This window comes from Lepidochelys kempii, chromosome 13 (assembly GCF_965140285.1).
Source record: "Lepidochelys kempii isolate rLepKem1 chromosome 13, rLepKem1.hap1, whole genome shotgun sequence".
NCBI classification, from domain to species: Eukaryota; Metazoa; Chordata; order Testudines; family Cheloniidae; genus Lepidochelys; species Lepidochelys kempii.
Window position 1 is genome coordinate 34,604,852 of NC_136392.1, and position 14,429 is coordinate 34,619,280.

General features: G+C 47.7%; 1 protein-coding gene across 1 annotated transcript; it reads right to left on the bottom strand.

Annotated features, from left to right (window-relative positions):
- Positions 1-5,177: 5,177 nt before the first annotated feature.
- On the bottom strand, positions 5,178-5,597 carry LOC140897226 (ribonuclease). Its single transcript, XM_073309621.1, has one exon. The coding sequence runs from the start codon at positions 5,595-5,597 to the stop codon at positions 5,178-5,180; it is 420 nt and encodes a 139-aa protein (XP_073165722.1).
- Between the last annotated feature and the right edge of the window lie 8,832 nt (positions 5,598-14,429).

A 14,429-nucleotide genomic window follows, 5' to 3' on the forward strand; every position in this document is an offset into this window, starting at 1 on the left:
TCTTAGTGAAAAAAAGTAGTTTGTGGTGTTTAGATGTTGCTTGTAATTATTAGAATTAATTGGCTGCTGGGAGTCTGAAAGGACAGGAAAAAGGAAGGAGGGAGAGGGGTTGAAGAGGCTGAGGGAGAGCTACTGAGGGTGCAGCAGCAGCTTGAAAAAGAGGTTTCCACTTTAAAAAAATAAAGTCCCATTGAAGTTTGTTAGTACCTTGCCTGGCTACTACAACATAGTTGCACCCGGGCACGGTGTGTTCCTATGTTAGATGGACCTATGGTCCATTCCGGTTTGGCAACTTCTTTTCTCTTATGTTCATCTCTGTTGGACATTAGCCAATCACAATATAGGTGACCTATGTACAGCTACCTGAATAGATGAAGAGATACAGTAATACAGACTCAGGTACCTATTTGTGTGGTGGGAGAACGATTTGAAGATAGGCAGGAAGAGAGGGATGAATTGCAATAGATAAGATGAATAAGAGTGGTCCAACCTTTTCAGTGCTGTGGGCCAGATGGTAGTTTGGGGAAAGCTCTTCAGACCACACAGGGAAATATAATTCCAGATTCAAAAATCAGATCTCTCTTCTTTTTTAGGATATAACCATTGAGAGGTTATTGGGGTTAAGAGGTAATAACATTAAATAAGAGAACAGCTCACCTTAACAAGGCAGGGATGTCCCAGAAAGTTTTTATATGGTACTGCATGTCCTTTCTCCTCTTGACTCAGGCAGGAGACTCTGGCAGGGGTAAAGAGTTCTTCCTCCCAGCCCCCACCTCAGGGAAGGAGTCTGTCAGGTTAGTCACACAGAGACAGAGGCAAAACAGAAGGCACAACTTTATTGCAAAAAGAAATGTCTCCACCATTTGGTAAAGATGTGCTGCCATATTCTTCGCCCAGTGCCACCTAGTGACAAAACATTACTCTTTCCTTTTCTGCATTTTAACAATTTTAAATGTAGAAAATATTTTTTTCCAAACTAATATTAACTCTCAACACACATCTGTCTATTACTCAGCCCTAAATCCTGCAGGTTTTTTTAAACTATCTGGCCAGAACGAGCAATAAACAATGACTAAGCTGTCTTTTATTTGCAATGACTGCCTCTGGCTGGTGGGGAATAGGCTAACAGTTGTCTCCTCGTACTGCATCTGTAAATTGCAGAGTTTGCTCTGTTCATGGTTCATTCTCTGGAGCAAATAGAAGCTGTCAATGGTTTCTGCTGAACTCCACACGCTCTGTCTCAATAGTGAATGATCTGGGCAATGGATTCTTCTCTTTTGTAACACCTGGAGTTCTCCATCCTTTTCTTCATCCAGTTTGACACAGACATGGTCCCTTTTGGGGGTAGATTCTTTCCCAGGGCTAGAACAGGCGTCCTGAGTTGCCTTCCCATTATGGGTGAGGCTGGGCTGTAACCAGTAGCTACTCAGAGTGTCAATCCGTAGCTCGGAAGAGCAGGGATGGATCTTCCTGCTTCAATATTTTCTTGGCTGTCTGTAAGTCCAGCCCTCTCAGCCCCTCCATTTGCTTGTGGGTAGTTCAGGATGATAGTGCTGTGTGAACAATCATAGTTACTTTGCAATTACATCCTCTGTCGATAGTTTTCCTACATCTTCTGGGGTTCCCGTCTCACTTTTCCTCCACTCACCCTCAATCCAGCAGGCAGACAGAAAAGGTCAACCACATTTCAGAGCAACACCTACGATGTTATACTGACCACCATTGAGATGATTGCTCCTCACTATTGCCCTACACAGAGGTTGCGTACGATAACTACTACACTTCCATGGGAAGAAGCCCCATCTTTGCCAACTTTGAGTACCACCCCTGATTCCACCTAAGCTACCCATGACCATGCCTAAGCCGGCCACCTCAGACTTGGTGCTGAGAATTCAGTAAATCAAGGGAGAAGTAAGAGGCCACCTAGAAAAAGAAAAAGCCAATTACAAGTGACATGCAGGCCAATATTGTCATTCAGTCCCAACCTATTCAGTGGGGCAAAAAACGTGGCTCTCAACGGAGCATCTCCACACAAACAGACCCTCATGTAAATTGGACTTCCAGTTCCTTAGTGAATCCATTGCCAAGTTAGCCGGGTCACAGTTGAATTACACCTACCCTGATCTCTCAAGACCCACCTGGTATTCCATATAAGCCTCCTGAAACCTTATACTGAGAATTTGTTTCTACCCAGGACCCAGCTGCCTCCCCCACCAGTGCACATATAAGGCCACGAGGAATATGTCATCCATGAGATCTTGGATGTTAAGGGCCGGTAGTGTACACTTTTTTACCTAATTGACTGGGAAGGCTTTGGCCCTGAGGAGCATATGTGGGAGCCAGGAGAACTATTCACATACCCACCCTAATAGAAGCCTTCTAGAGGAACCGCCCCAAACCTATGGTGCCCAGAGGTCATCCCCTAGGGAAGGGATGCCGTCAGGCCCCGTGGGTTTCAAACCTGAGTCTGTGGGTGGGGTTCTGTGAGCTATCGCTCTCCTATTCTCCACCCGTCAGCTCATAGACAGCAGCTGGGACTGGGGCCCATGAAGTCCAAATGCGCTTAGGCTATGATTGGGAGAGATCCAAGGCTCCTGATAGGGCCACAGTCCCTGTGATAAATGAGAAGGGAGGTAGCTCCCTTTTGTGGACACCCACCCAGCCAGTTAGCTATTGAATTCCTCTTGATAGCTGTTCTCAACTTGCTTTGCCTGTAAAGAGTTAAAAAATCTGACTGCATGCATGGGTAAAGGGAAGGGAGTGGGCACCTGACCAAAAGAGCGAATGGGAGGGCTAGAACTTTTTAAAATTAGGAAAAAAAATTCCCTTTGTCTGTCTGTGGTTGTTCTCCAGAAAGAGGGGACAGAGCAGAGACAGGGGGGAACACTATGACACTATGCTGTAAAAAGCTTTTTGTCAGGTATGGAAATCATCAGATCATACCTAAAACTCCTCATTTGAAACTCCAGATATGTAAGTAGATCAGAAAATGTCTAGAAAGACGCGTTTAGGTTTATCCCTGTTTATTTCTTATTGGCTTGTGGACTCCTCTGTGCTAACCCCAAATGCTTTCGTTTTGCTTGTAACCTTTAAGCTGGACCTCAAGAAGATTATTCTTGATGTTTAATTTCCTGTAAGTGGGTGTTTTAAAACAAGCAAAAGCCTAAGTTCCAGATGTATTTTCTTTCTTTTGTTTTTAATAAAATTTACCTTTTTTAAGAATAGTATTGGATTTTTGGTGTCCTAAGAGGTTTGTGCACGTCATTTAATTAGCTGGTGGCAACAGATGATTTCCTTTGTTTTCTTTCTCAGATCTTCCCCGGAGGTGGGGGGCGAGGTGAAAGGGCTTGAGGGTACCCCACAGGAAGGAATTCCTAAGTGTTCCTTCCTGGGTTCTAAAAAGGGGAGGGGGGAAGGTTGCACTTGGGTTGTGGCAGCATCTATCCATCCAAGGTCAGAGAGAAGCTGTGACCTTGGGAGTTTAATACCAGCCTGGAGTGGCCAGTATTAATTTTTAGAATCCTTGCGAGCCCCCACCTTCTGCACTCGAAGTGCCAGAGTGTGGAATCAGCCTTGACAGTCCCTATTTAAGCGAGCAGAGGAAATTCAAAATTGTCTGTACAACTGGACTTCCCCTTGCCATGGACTGCTGTTCCTGCTTTCTCGTCCTGACCTCCTGCTATCCTGACTTGGCCTGACTCTTAGAAACTGGCTTTTGATTCCCTGCTCTCCGATTTGTGTCTCAATTCTGAACTCTTGGAGTTCCAATCCACGGTTGGACACCAGCAGTGGTGGGATTGGAACCCATGGCCCTAAAAAAACTAGAGCCTACAGCATCCACCTTAAAATGCTCAGCTGCCCTACCTGGAGAACAAGCCCCTACTTTTTTCTCTGTGGTTCCGAGGGTGGGTTTCTCATTTGGCATGTATAGGGTCAATGGCTCAAACCCCAGAAGGGAGCTGTTCTGCCAGTGACTCAATTTAATTCTTTCCCTCTGGTGGGGGAATCAACAGCTGCCAGCTGGACTAACTCAGCCATTAGCAAAGATTTTGGAGGTGACACAGGTGAGGGCCCCGCCAGCTCAGCCACTGGCTCTAGCCCATCCCAGTTGCTCAAAAGGAAGGAGTGCCTCCAAGAAAGGAATAATGGACAAACTTGCTGAAAGGTGCAGTTTCTTCCTGACCTTTCTTGGTTAGTGACTGGCTCATGCCCTGAGGCACAAAAGTTTATATCTAGTGTGTTGGTTCCATTTTGGGAGGGGAGTTGGGTCTATTGGGCTAAAGGAAAGGGGTGGGGCATGGGGAATCAATACTCCTGGTTTCTAACCCTGGCCCTGGGAGGGGAGGGAGATCCTGTCATAGGGCAGATGAAGACTCAGGACTCCTGGGTTCTTTTCCCAGCTCTTGAAGGGGAGTGGGGTCTAGTGGGTTACAGCAGGGTCATCGGTAGCAGTCAGGACTCATGGGCTGTATTCCCAGCACTAGGGAAAATGTTGAGATTTGGCTTGAAAGTACAAAGAACCTCTCTGGAAAACCACAAAACATTTCCAGCACATTCATTACGTCTTCAGTGGCTTATGTTTTTGCCATCCCCAATCTCACACAACACAGTGATTGCTTTGCAGCTATCAGGTTTTATGCAGATTGGGGAGCACAGAGACAAGCAAGCAGTGCGCAAATCTTGAAAAAACAATGAGGAGAGCAACGAGAAATTACAGTTAATTGTGATGAATGAGGATAGTCCATTATCAGACTCAATACACAATACAAGAAGAGTGAAATTGATGGATATTTCTCAATCAAAGGAAAGGTTTTTAGACAGCCACTATTTGGCAGAAGACCAATACAACATGGGGAAGGAGTGACAATACTGAAAAACTGGCACTGGAAGCAGCAGAGGGTGAGCGTAGGAAGTGGCAGCTCTACTGTATAATGAGCACTAGGGGCGGGGAAGGGTGGGCAGGGGCGGTTATACGGTATAATGGGCACCAGGGGGCAGCAGAGGGTGTGGGTGGGAAGGGGCGGCTATAGTCTATAATGGGCACTAGGGGGAGCTGAGGATGAGGGGTGGAAACACCTAAACAATCTGACCAGTGCTCAGAGGAGGATGAGGAGCCGGGTGCTGTGGCCCGTGTGGGAGGAACAGAGCAGGGTTAGAGGAAGTAACAGGCCCTACATCTACTCCACATAGAGCACAGGGAGCCGACTCCAGCAGCCAATAACAATGTTCCAGGAATACTTTTTCTCAGTGTAAGAGCCGATCTGCAGGTCATATTTGCTAGTGGTGACAGTGAAGTGAAAAATGCTCCTGTGTAGGCCAGTTGAGACGTGTATTCCGCCCACAGAGCAGACACCCTTGAGAGATCGCGTGGGCGCATGAATGAAGGTGTGGATGAACGTCCCATACACTCCCCGTTTAAACATCATCATCTCGCAGTAGTTGTCAGGGAAGTCAGCTGGCCTTTCTGGGAAATCCACATGGTGTTCTCTGAATCTGTTTTTCAGACGGGTCCATGATTGCCCTCTGGCCAGAGCCAGGCAGGTGGCAAGCAGGATGAGGGGCAGCAATAGCCGTAGGTGGGGCCTTCTCACGGTCATGGCCGTGTCTGTTGCTGGATCGACCTGCAATAGGGAGGCAGTGCAGGGTGGGGATCTGCCTCCACCATGGAACGCCTGGGCCCAACCTCATCCCCTCCCACCCCACTCTGCCCAAAATCCTCACCCCTCCTGATATCCCGGCCCACCCCACTCTGCCCAGAGTCCATCCCATTGTCCCAGCCCCATTGTGCTGGGGGCTTCTCAGAACATGGCACATCAGGGGCTCCATTGTGCCAGGTGCTGCCCTGGCCCCCACCGAGATCGGGGCCTGCTCCTCTAACCCACTGCTCCCCATTCCCCTCCCACAGCCAGGTTAGAGCCCAGGTGTCCAGAGTCTCAGGCTGTGATCAAGATGGGCCTCCTGCCTTTGTGCCAGGTGCTGCACAGACCCCAACTGACATCAGCCCCCACCTCCTCTAACCCACTGTTCCCCACCCAGCGGTGGAGAGTGAACCCAGGAGTCCTGACTCCCAGGCCCTCTGCTCTAACCACTAGAACTTGCGTCCTCCAAGAAACAAACCCTGTATTTGCAACCCTATGTAATAGTGTTCTCTCCTCTCTCCCCGCTGGGGGAAACTCCTGCAGCTTACCCAAGTCCTTGTTGCTTCACTGTTCTCAGAGCAATGGATCCTAGAAACTGCGGAGCCAAACCTCAACCTGATCCTCCTGCCCACCTTGGAGTGTGTTATATAGAGCCCAGCCAGATATGGAGGAGGAAGAGGAGGAAGGGAAACCTAGTAAATAATTGGGTCAGCATCATTTCCTGATATTTGGTAATTAAAAGCAGTGGACCAGCAGGCCATGGGTGGGTGAGGAACAAACAGCACAAGTCCCGCTAGAGACGTGGGCTCGAGGTGTTTCTACCCAGCAAGGGAAGGTGCAGCTGTAGCATGTAGTACCTGTAGCAGTATGACTGCTCAGAGCTCCGGTACGAAACTGCAGAAAAACCTGAGTGTCTCTGGATTAAGTTTAGAAGTGTGAGCAACAAGAGTGATGTAGTGGTGGGAGTCTGCTATAGACCACCGGACCAGGGGGATGAGGTAGATGAGGCTTTCTTCCGGCAGCTCACGGAAGCTACTAGATCGCATGCCCTGATTCTCATGGGTGACTTTAATTTTCCTGATATCTGCTGGGAGAGCAATACAGCGGTGCATAGACAATCCAGGAAGTTTTTGGAAAGCGTAGGGGACAATTTCCTGGCGCAAGTGCTAGAGGAGCCAACTGGGGGGGCGCTTTTCTTGACCTGCTGCTCACAAACCGGGTAGAATTAGTGGGGGAAGCAAAAGTGGATGGGAATCTGGGAGGCAGTGACCATGAGTTGGTTGAGTTCAGGATCCTGACGCAGGGAAGAAAGGTAAGCAGCACGATACGGACCCTGGACTTCAGGAAAGCAGACTTCGACTCCCTCAGGGAACGGATGGCCAGGATCCCCTGGGGGACTAACATGAAGGGGAAAGGAGTCCAGGAGAGCTGGCTGTATTTCAAGGAATCCCTGTTGAGGTTACAGGGACAAACCATCCCAATGAGTCGAAAGAATAGTAAATATGGCAGGCGACCAGCTTGGCTTAATGGTGAAATCCTAGCGGATCTTAAACATAAAAAAGAAGCTTACAAGAAGTGGAAGGTTGGACATATGACCAGGGAAGAGTATAAAAATATTGCTCGGGCATGTAGGAATGTTATCAGGAGGGCCAAATCGCACCTGGAGCTGCAGCTAGCCAGAGATGTCAAGAGTAACAAGAAGGGTTTCTTCAGGTATGTTGGCAACAAGAAGAAACCAAGGAATGTGTGGGCCCCTTACTGAATGAGGGAGGCAACCTAGTGACAGAGGATGTGGAAAAAGCTAATGTACTCAATGCTTTTTTTTGCCTCTGTTTTCACTAACAAGGTCAACTCCCAGACTGCTGCGCTGGGCATCACAAAATGGGGAAGAGATGGCCAGCCCTCTGTGGAGATAGAGGTGGTTAGGGACTATTTAGAAAAGCTGGACGTGCACAAGTCCATGGGGCCGGACGAGTTGCATCCGAGAGTGCTGAAGGAATTGGCGGCTGTGATTGCAGAGCCATTGGCCATTATCTTAGAAAACTCGTGGCGAACCGGGGAAGTCCCGGATGACTGGAAAAAGGCTAATGTAGTGCCAATCTTTAAAAAAGGGAAGGAGGAGGATCCTGGGAACTACAGGCCAGTCAGCCTCACTTCAGTCCCTGGAAAAATCATGGAGCAGGTCCTCAAAGAATCAATCCTGAAGCACTTGCATGAGAGGAACGTGATCAGGAACAGCCAGCATGGATTCACCAAGGGAAGATCATGCCTGACTAATCTAATTGCCTTTTATGATGAGATGACTGGTTCTGTGGATGAAGGGAAAGCAGTGGATGTATTGTTTCTTGACTTTAGCAAAGCTTTTGACACGGTCTCCCACAGTATTCTTGTCAGCAAGTTAAGGAAGTATGGGCTGGATGAATGCACTACAAGGTGGGTAGAAAGCTGGCTAGATTGTCGGGCTCAACGGGTAGTGATCAATGGCTCCATATCTAGTTGGCAGCCGGTATCAAGTGGAGTGCCCCAAGGGTCCGTCCTGGGGCCAGTTTTGTTCAATATCTTCATAAATGATCTGGAGGATGGTGTGGATTGCACTCTCAGCAAATTTGCGGATGATACTAAACTGGGAGGAGTGGTAGATACGCTGGAGGGGAGGGATAGAATACAGAAAGACCTAGACAAATTGGAGGATTGGGCCAAAAGAAATCTGATGAGGTTCAATAAGGATAAGTGCAGGGTCCTGCACTTAGGACGGAAGAACCCAATGCACAGCTACAGACTAGGGACCGAATGGCTAGGCAGCAGTTCTGCGGAAAAGGACCTAGGGGTGACAGTGGACGAGAAGCTGGATATGAGTCAGCAGTGTGCCCTTGTTGCCAAGAAGGCCAATGGCATTTTGGGATGTATAAGTAGGGGCATAGCGAGCAGATCGAGGGACGTGATCGTTCCCCTCTATTCGACATTGGTGAGGCCTCATGTGGAGTACTGTGTCCATTTTTGGGCCCCACACTTCAAGAAGGATGTGGATAAATTGGAGAGAGTCCAGCGAAGGGCAACAAAAATGATTAGGGGACTGGAACACATGACTTATGAGGAGAGGCTGAGGGAGCTGGGATTGTTTAGCCTGCAGAAGAGAAGAATGAGGGGGGATTTGATAGCTGCTTTCAACTACCTGAAAGGGGGTTCCAAAGAGGATGGCTCTAGACTGTTCTCAATGGTAGCAGATGACAGAACGAGGAGTAATGGTCTCAAGTTGCAGTGGGGGAGTTTTAGATTGGATATTAGGAAAAACTTTTTCACTAAGAGGGTGGTGAAACACTGGAATGCGTTACCTAGGGAGGTGGTAGAATCTCCTTCCTTAGAGGTTTTTAAGGTCAAGCTTGACAAAGCCCTGGCTGGGATGATTTAACTGGGAATTGGTCCTCCTTTGAGCAGGGGGTTGGACTAGATGACCTTCTGGGGTCCCTTCCAACCCTGATATTCTATGATTCTATGATTCATGGGTAGGTGTGTCCCTGCCAGCTTTAAGCTAGCTACTGTGGGTAACAATATCAAGTGGTACAGACGTCATTGTGGACTAGGTGCTCTGGTACCAGCCCACCAGGGACTTTGGGCACCTACCCTGGTTGCCAGCCAGTGCTGTAGTCCAGGTCAATGTGTCCTCTCTGCTATTGCTATCCATGCTAGCTAGATTAAAGCTAGCGTAGGAATGCCCACCCATGCTACAATCACACCTTCATTTGCTGAGCAGACACACCCTGATCCACTGGCCCTTGCTAATCCAGTCCTAGCCTAGAAACTCACTGCTCTTCTGGTGCCCCCCAGGCCCGACCACAGCCCCTGCTATCCCAGCCCTGGGCTCTGTGGCAGTCATTGAGATGGAATATATGGCCCCAGAGAATCAATGGTGTTAGTGTGACCTTGTCACTGCCGAAGAACAAGCAGTGTTAAATAAGGTTTGGGGTTTGGTATCCAGAGTCATCAGCTTTCTCAGTCCCATGGCAAACACACCATTAACAGTCCTTTCCCCCTTTCACTGAAGGTACAGAAAGGAAGGACAAACAGCTCAGACCTTTGAAAGGTAAAGCATTAAGGCTTTTATTTTAACTACGTCCCTTATTCCCTTTCCCTGTAGCTGGGGAGAAGTTTTAAAAGGAACCTCTCCTCCCTGTGTGACAGTTTCAGAAATGGTATTTAAAATGGCAATACTGAGCTTCTGGGGCAAAGAAAAGAAATTAGTTGAGATGGGCTGGAGCTGTCAATTTTGTTGAAGTCCGATCCTCTTTCCTAGAAGACAAAATACCACAGACACACACGAGAGGGGAAAGACAAGAACGGCAAAGAGAGAAAATGCAGCTTCTGTCTCTGGTTTTTGGAAAGTTTTTGGAAAGGGTAGGGGACAATTTCCTGGTGCAAGTGCTGGAGGAACCACCTAGGGGCAGAGCTCTTCTTGACCTGCTGCTCACAAACCGGGAAGAATTAGTAGGGGAAGCTAAAGTGGATGGGAACCTGGGAGGCAGTGACCATGAGATGGTCGAATTCAGGATCCTGACACAGGGAAGAAAGGAGAGCAGCAGAATACGGACCCTGGACTTCAGAAAAGCAGACTTTGACTCCCTCATGGAACTGATGGGCAGGATCCCCTGGGAGAATAACATGAGGGGGAAAGGAGTCCAGGAGAGCTGGCTGTATTTTAAAGAATCCTTATTGAGGTTACAGGGACAAACCATCCCAATGTGTAGAAAGAATAGTAAATATGGCAGGCGACCAGCTTGGCTTAACAGTGAAATCCTTGCTGATCTTGAACCAAAAAAGAAGCTTACAAGAAATGGAAGATTGGACAAATAACCAGGGAAGAGTATAAAAATATTGCTCGGGGATGCAGGAGTGAAATCAAGAAGGCCAAATCACACCTGCAGTTGCAGCTAGCAAGAGATGTTAAGAGTAAGAAGAAGGGTTTCTTCAGGTTTGTTAGCAAGAAGAAGAACGTCAAGGAAAGTGTGGGCCCCTTACTGAATGAGGGAGGCAACCTAGTGACAGAGGATGTGGAAAAAGATAATGTACTCAGTGGTTTTTTTTGCCTCTGTCTTCACGAACAAGGTCAGCTCCCAGACTGCTGTACTGGGCAGCACAGCATGGGGAGGAGGTGACCAGCCCCCTGCAGAGAAAGAAGTGGTTCGAGACTATTAGGAAAGCTGGAGAAGCACAAGCCCATGGGGCCGGATGCACTGCATCCGAGAGTGCTAAAGGAGTTGGCGGATGTGATTGCAGAGTCATTGGCCATTATCTTTGAAAACTCATGGCGACTGGGGGAAGTCCCGGACGACTGGAAAAAGGCTAATGTAGTGCCCATCTTTAAAAAAGGGAAGAAGAAGGATCCTGGAAACTACAGGCCAGTCAGCCTCACCTCGGCCCCTGAAAAATTATGGAGCAGGTCCTCAAGGAATCAATTCTGAAGCACTTAGAGGAGAGGAAAGTGATCAGGAACAGTCAGCATGGATTCACCAAGGGCAAGTCATGCCTGACTAATCTAATTGCCTTCTATGACGAGATAACTGGCTCTGTGAATGAGGGGAAAGTGGTGGACGTGTTGTTCCTTGACTTTAGCAACGCTTTTGACACGGTCTCCCACAGTATTCTTGCCAGCAAGTTAAAGAAGTATGGGCTGGATGAATGGACTATAAGGTGGATAGAAAGTTGGCTAGATTGTCGGCCTCAACGGGTAGTGATCAATGACTCCATGTCTAGTTGGCAGCCGGTATCAAGTGGAGTGCCCCAAGGGTCGGTCCTGGGGTCGGTTTTGTTCAATATCTTCATTAATCATCTGGAGGATGGTGTGGATTGCACCCTCAGCAAGTTTGCAGATGACTCTAAACTGGGAGGAGAGGTAGATACGCTGGAGGGTAGGGATAGGATACAGACGGACCTAGACAAATTAGAGGGTTGGGCCAAAAGAAATCTGATGAGGTTCAACAAGGACAAGTGCAGAGTTCTGCACTTAGGACGGAAGAACCCCATGCACCGCTACAGACTAGGGACCGAATGGCTAGGCAGCAGTTCTGCAGAAAAAGACCTAGGGGTTACAGTGGACGAGAAGCTGGATATGAGTCAGCAGTGTGCCCTTGTTGCCAAGAAGGCCAATGGCATTTTGGGATGTATAAGTAGGGGCATTGCCAGCAGATCGAGGGACGTGATTCTTCCCCTCTATTCAAGATTGGTGAGGCCTCATCTGGAGTACTGTGTCCAGTTTTGGGCTCCACACTACAAGAAGGATGTGGAAAAATTGGAAAACATCCAGCGGAGGGCAACAAAAATGATTAGGGGACTGGAACACATGACTTATAAGGAGAGGCTGAGGGAACTGGGATTGTTTAGTCTGCAGAAGAGAAGAATGAGGGGGGATTTGATAGCTGCTTTCAACTACCTGAAAGGGGGTTCCAAAGAGGATGGCTCTGGACTGTTCTCAGTGGTAGCTGATGACAGAACAAGGAGTAATGGTCTCAAGTTGCAGTGGGGTAGGTTTAGGTTGGATATTAGGAAAAACTTTTTCACAAGGAGGGTGGTGAAACACCGTAATGCGTTACCTAGGCAGGTGGTGGAATCTCCTTCCTTAGATATTTTTAAGGCGAGGCTTGACAAAGCCCTGGCTGGGATGATTTAGTTGGGGATTGGTCCTGCTTTGAGCAGGGGGTTGGACTAGATGACCTCCTGAGGTCCCTTCCAACCCTGATATTCTATGATTCTATGGTGTGACTCTCCCTCGCAGCCTCAGAGCTGGAGAAACACGGGCCTGGCCCACGATTTTACCTGCTGCTCTGAGACCTGGCAACTTGTACTCGCTTGGGGTGTTGAGGGCATTGCTTTTAACTGCCTCTTTGGTATCTGATTTACAGCACTATTGTGAAATATCCAGTCTTATTAGACACAAGGAAAAAGGATAGGTAGAAAAGAGGGGGGGAAATAAGGTGGGGAAGGAAAGTGATACATGGGGGGCAGGGGTGGAGATGAAGTCTCCTATCCCATGTGGTGGTTGGGTTTTAGCTGGAACATGGAGGTGGCCATGTCAGCTGGGTCCCTGTCTCTGGTCAGGACGTCTCTTGGGATTCGGATGAAAGAGGCTCAGGGGTGTCATGCTGGATCCTGTGCTCCCAGGAAATGGCAGGGCGGCAGCCATGATGGTAAAGCTCATTCCTTCCCCTTCGTTCCATCAGCGATTGTTACATTCACTTCCTCTCCTCTGTCAATTTTTCTCCCAAACTTGCCCTTTTTAAAGGACCCCAAAAGACAGTGATGGGTGGAATAACCCCTCCCCTCATTATTTTGGTCACCAGTTAGGCCTAATTTCCGATACACCAATTCTGATCCATTGATTTCCAGCCCCAGACGTCTCTTGTTTACCGGGCATGATCTTAAAACAGTGCTTCAGTGATAGCATTGAACTTAAAGCAAAGCAACTCACCAAATTTCTGAGGCAACTTCACACAGTATCTGGCTGGTTTCAGCTCCGAGAGGGATTGAAGGTGGTTGTAAGTTCCTTCCCGTGTGACTTGTTACACCTGCCCCCAAATCTAGTTTAAAATTAACAGTCTTTCCAAAAATATTCTATTCCTCCCTCCAGCCTGACTCTGTCTTATTACACAGGATTGATCTCAGAAAAAATGTCTCGTGACTCTCAGTGGTTACTCTCTGTCCTGCCTTAGTCTGGCAGAAAGTGGAAAAATGTTCTACTTTTGTTAATTTACTACATTTGGCTCCTTTAGCTGGGCAATCACCTCTTGAACCATGATCTTTCCCACGTCTTGTGCATCTAACTGACAAAATGCTCTCTTTTGCCTGGGGCTTGCCCCACATTGCCTTTGGGGATTTATTGCAATTGGTTTTTGCAGGTGTGCTATATCCCCTAGCGTGACTCTGTTGTAAGTCACTTCCTCTGTGTTTCTTCTTGGCAGCCACTTGTCTCTGTTTTGATTTTTATCATCTCCGCTTGTTTTGCTATTTCTATTGCTGCATGAAGGGTTCGATCCCACTTATTTTGCAGTGTCTCTGACAGCTCTCGTCTAAAATGCCAATCTCTACTCTGTCTCTATTGTGCTCTTCCTTTTTGTCTTCATAATCACAGGTTTCTGCCATGCCGTACAAGCCTCTTATACAAGATTCTATAGGCCCCCCGAGACATATGGACATGCTGGTAAAAACACACTCGGTCATAAACCACATTACACCATGGTATAAATTGCTCATCAAACTTAGCCAGCCTCACAGCATAATTGTTCTTGTGGCTCTCCTCTTCAAAGGCAAAGGATTTCAGGATATGTTCAGCTTCCCAGCCCATGGCATAGACTAGGGAACTCACTTGCGCTTAGTTGCAAAGAGAAAATGTGCAAACTGCTCCTTCCCCACATGTGAATCTGATGGTCTGTCAAAGCAGAAGCTCTCTGGGGCATGAAACTTTGGCATTAACCTGTAAAGGGTTAAGAAGCTAAAGGTCACCTCGCTGGCACCTGACCAAAATGACCAGTGAGGAGACAAGATACTTTCAAAAGCTGGGAGGAGGGAGAGAAACAAAGGGCCTGGGTCTGTCTGTATGCTGCTTTTGCTGGGGATAGAACAGGAATGGAGTCTTAGAACTTTTAGTAAGTAATCTAGCTAGGTATGTGTTAGATTATGATTTCTTTAAATGGCTGAGAAAAGAACTGTGCTGAATACAATGACTATTCCTGTCTGTGTGTCTTTTTTGTAACTTAAGGTTTTGCTTAGAGGGATTCTCTATGTTTTGAATCTAATTACCCT

Excerpts from the sequence above, each read along its gene's own strand:
- LOC140897226 (XM_073309621.1), bottom strand. The coding sequence starts at position 5,597 with ATGACCGTGAGAAGGCCCCACCTACGGCTATTGCTGCCCCTCATCCTG.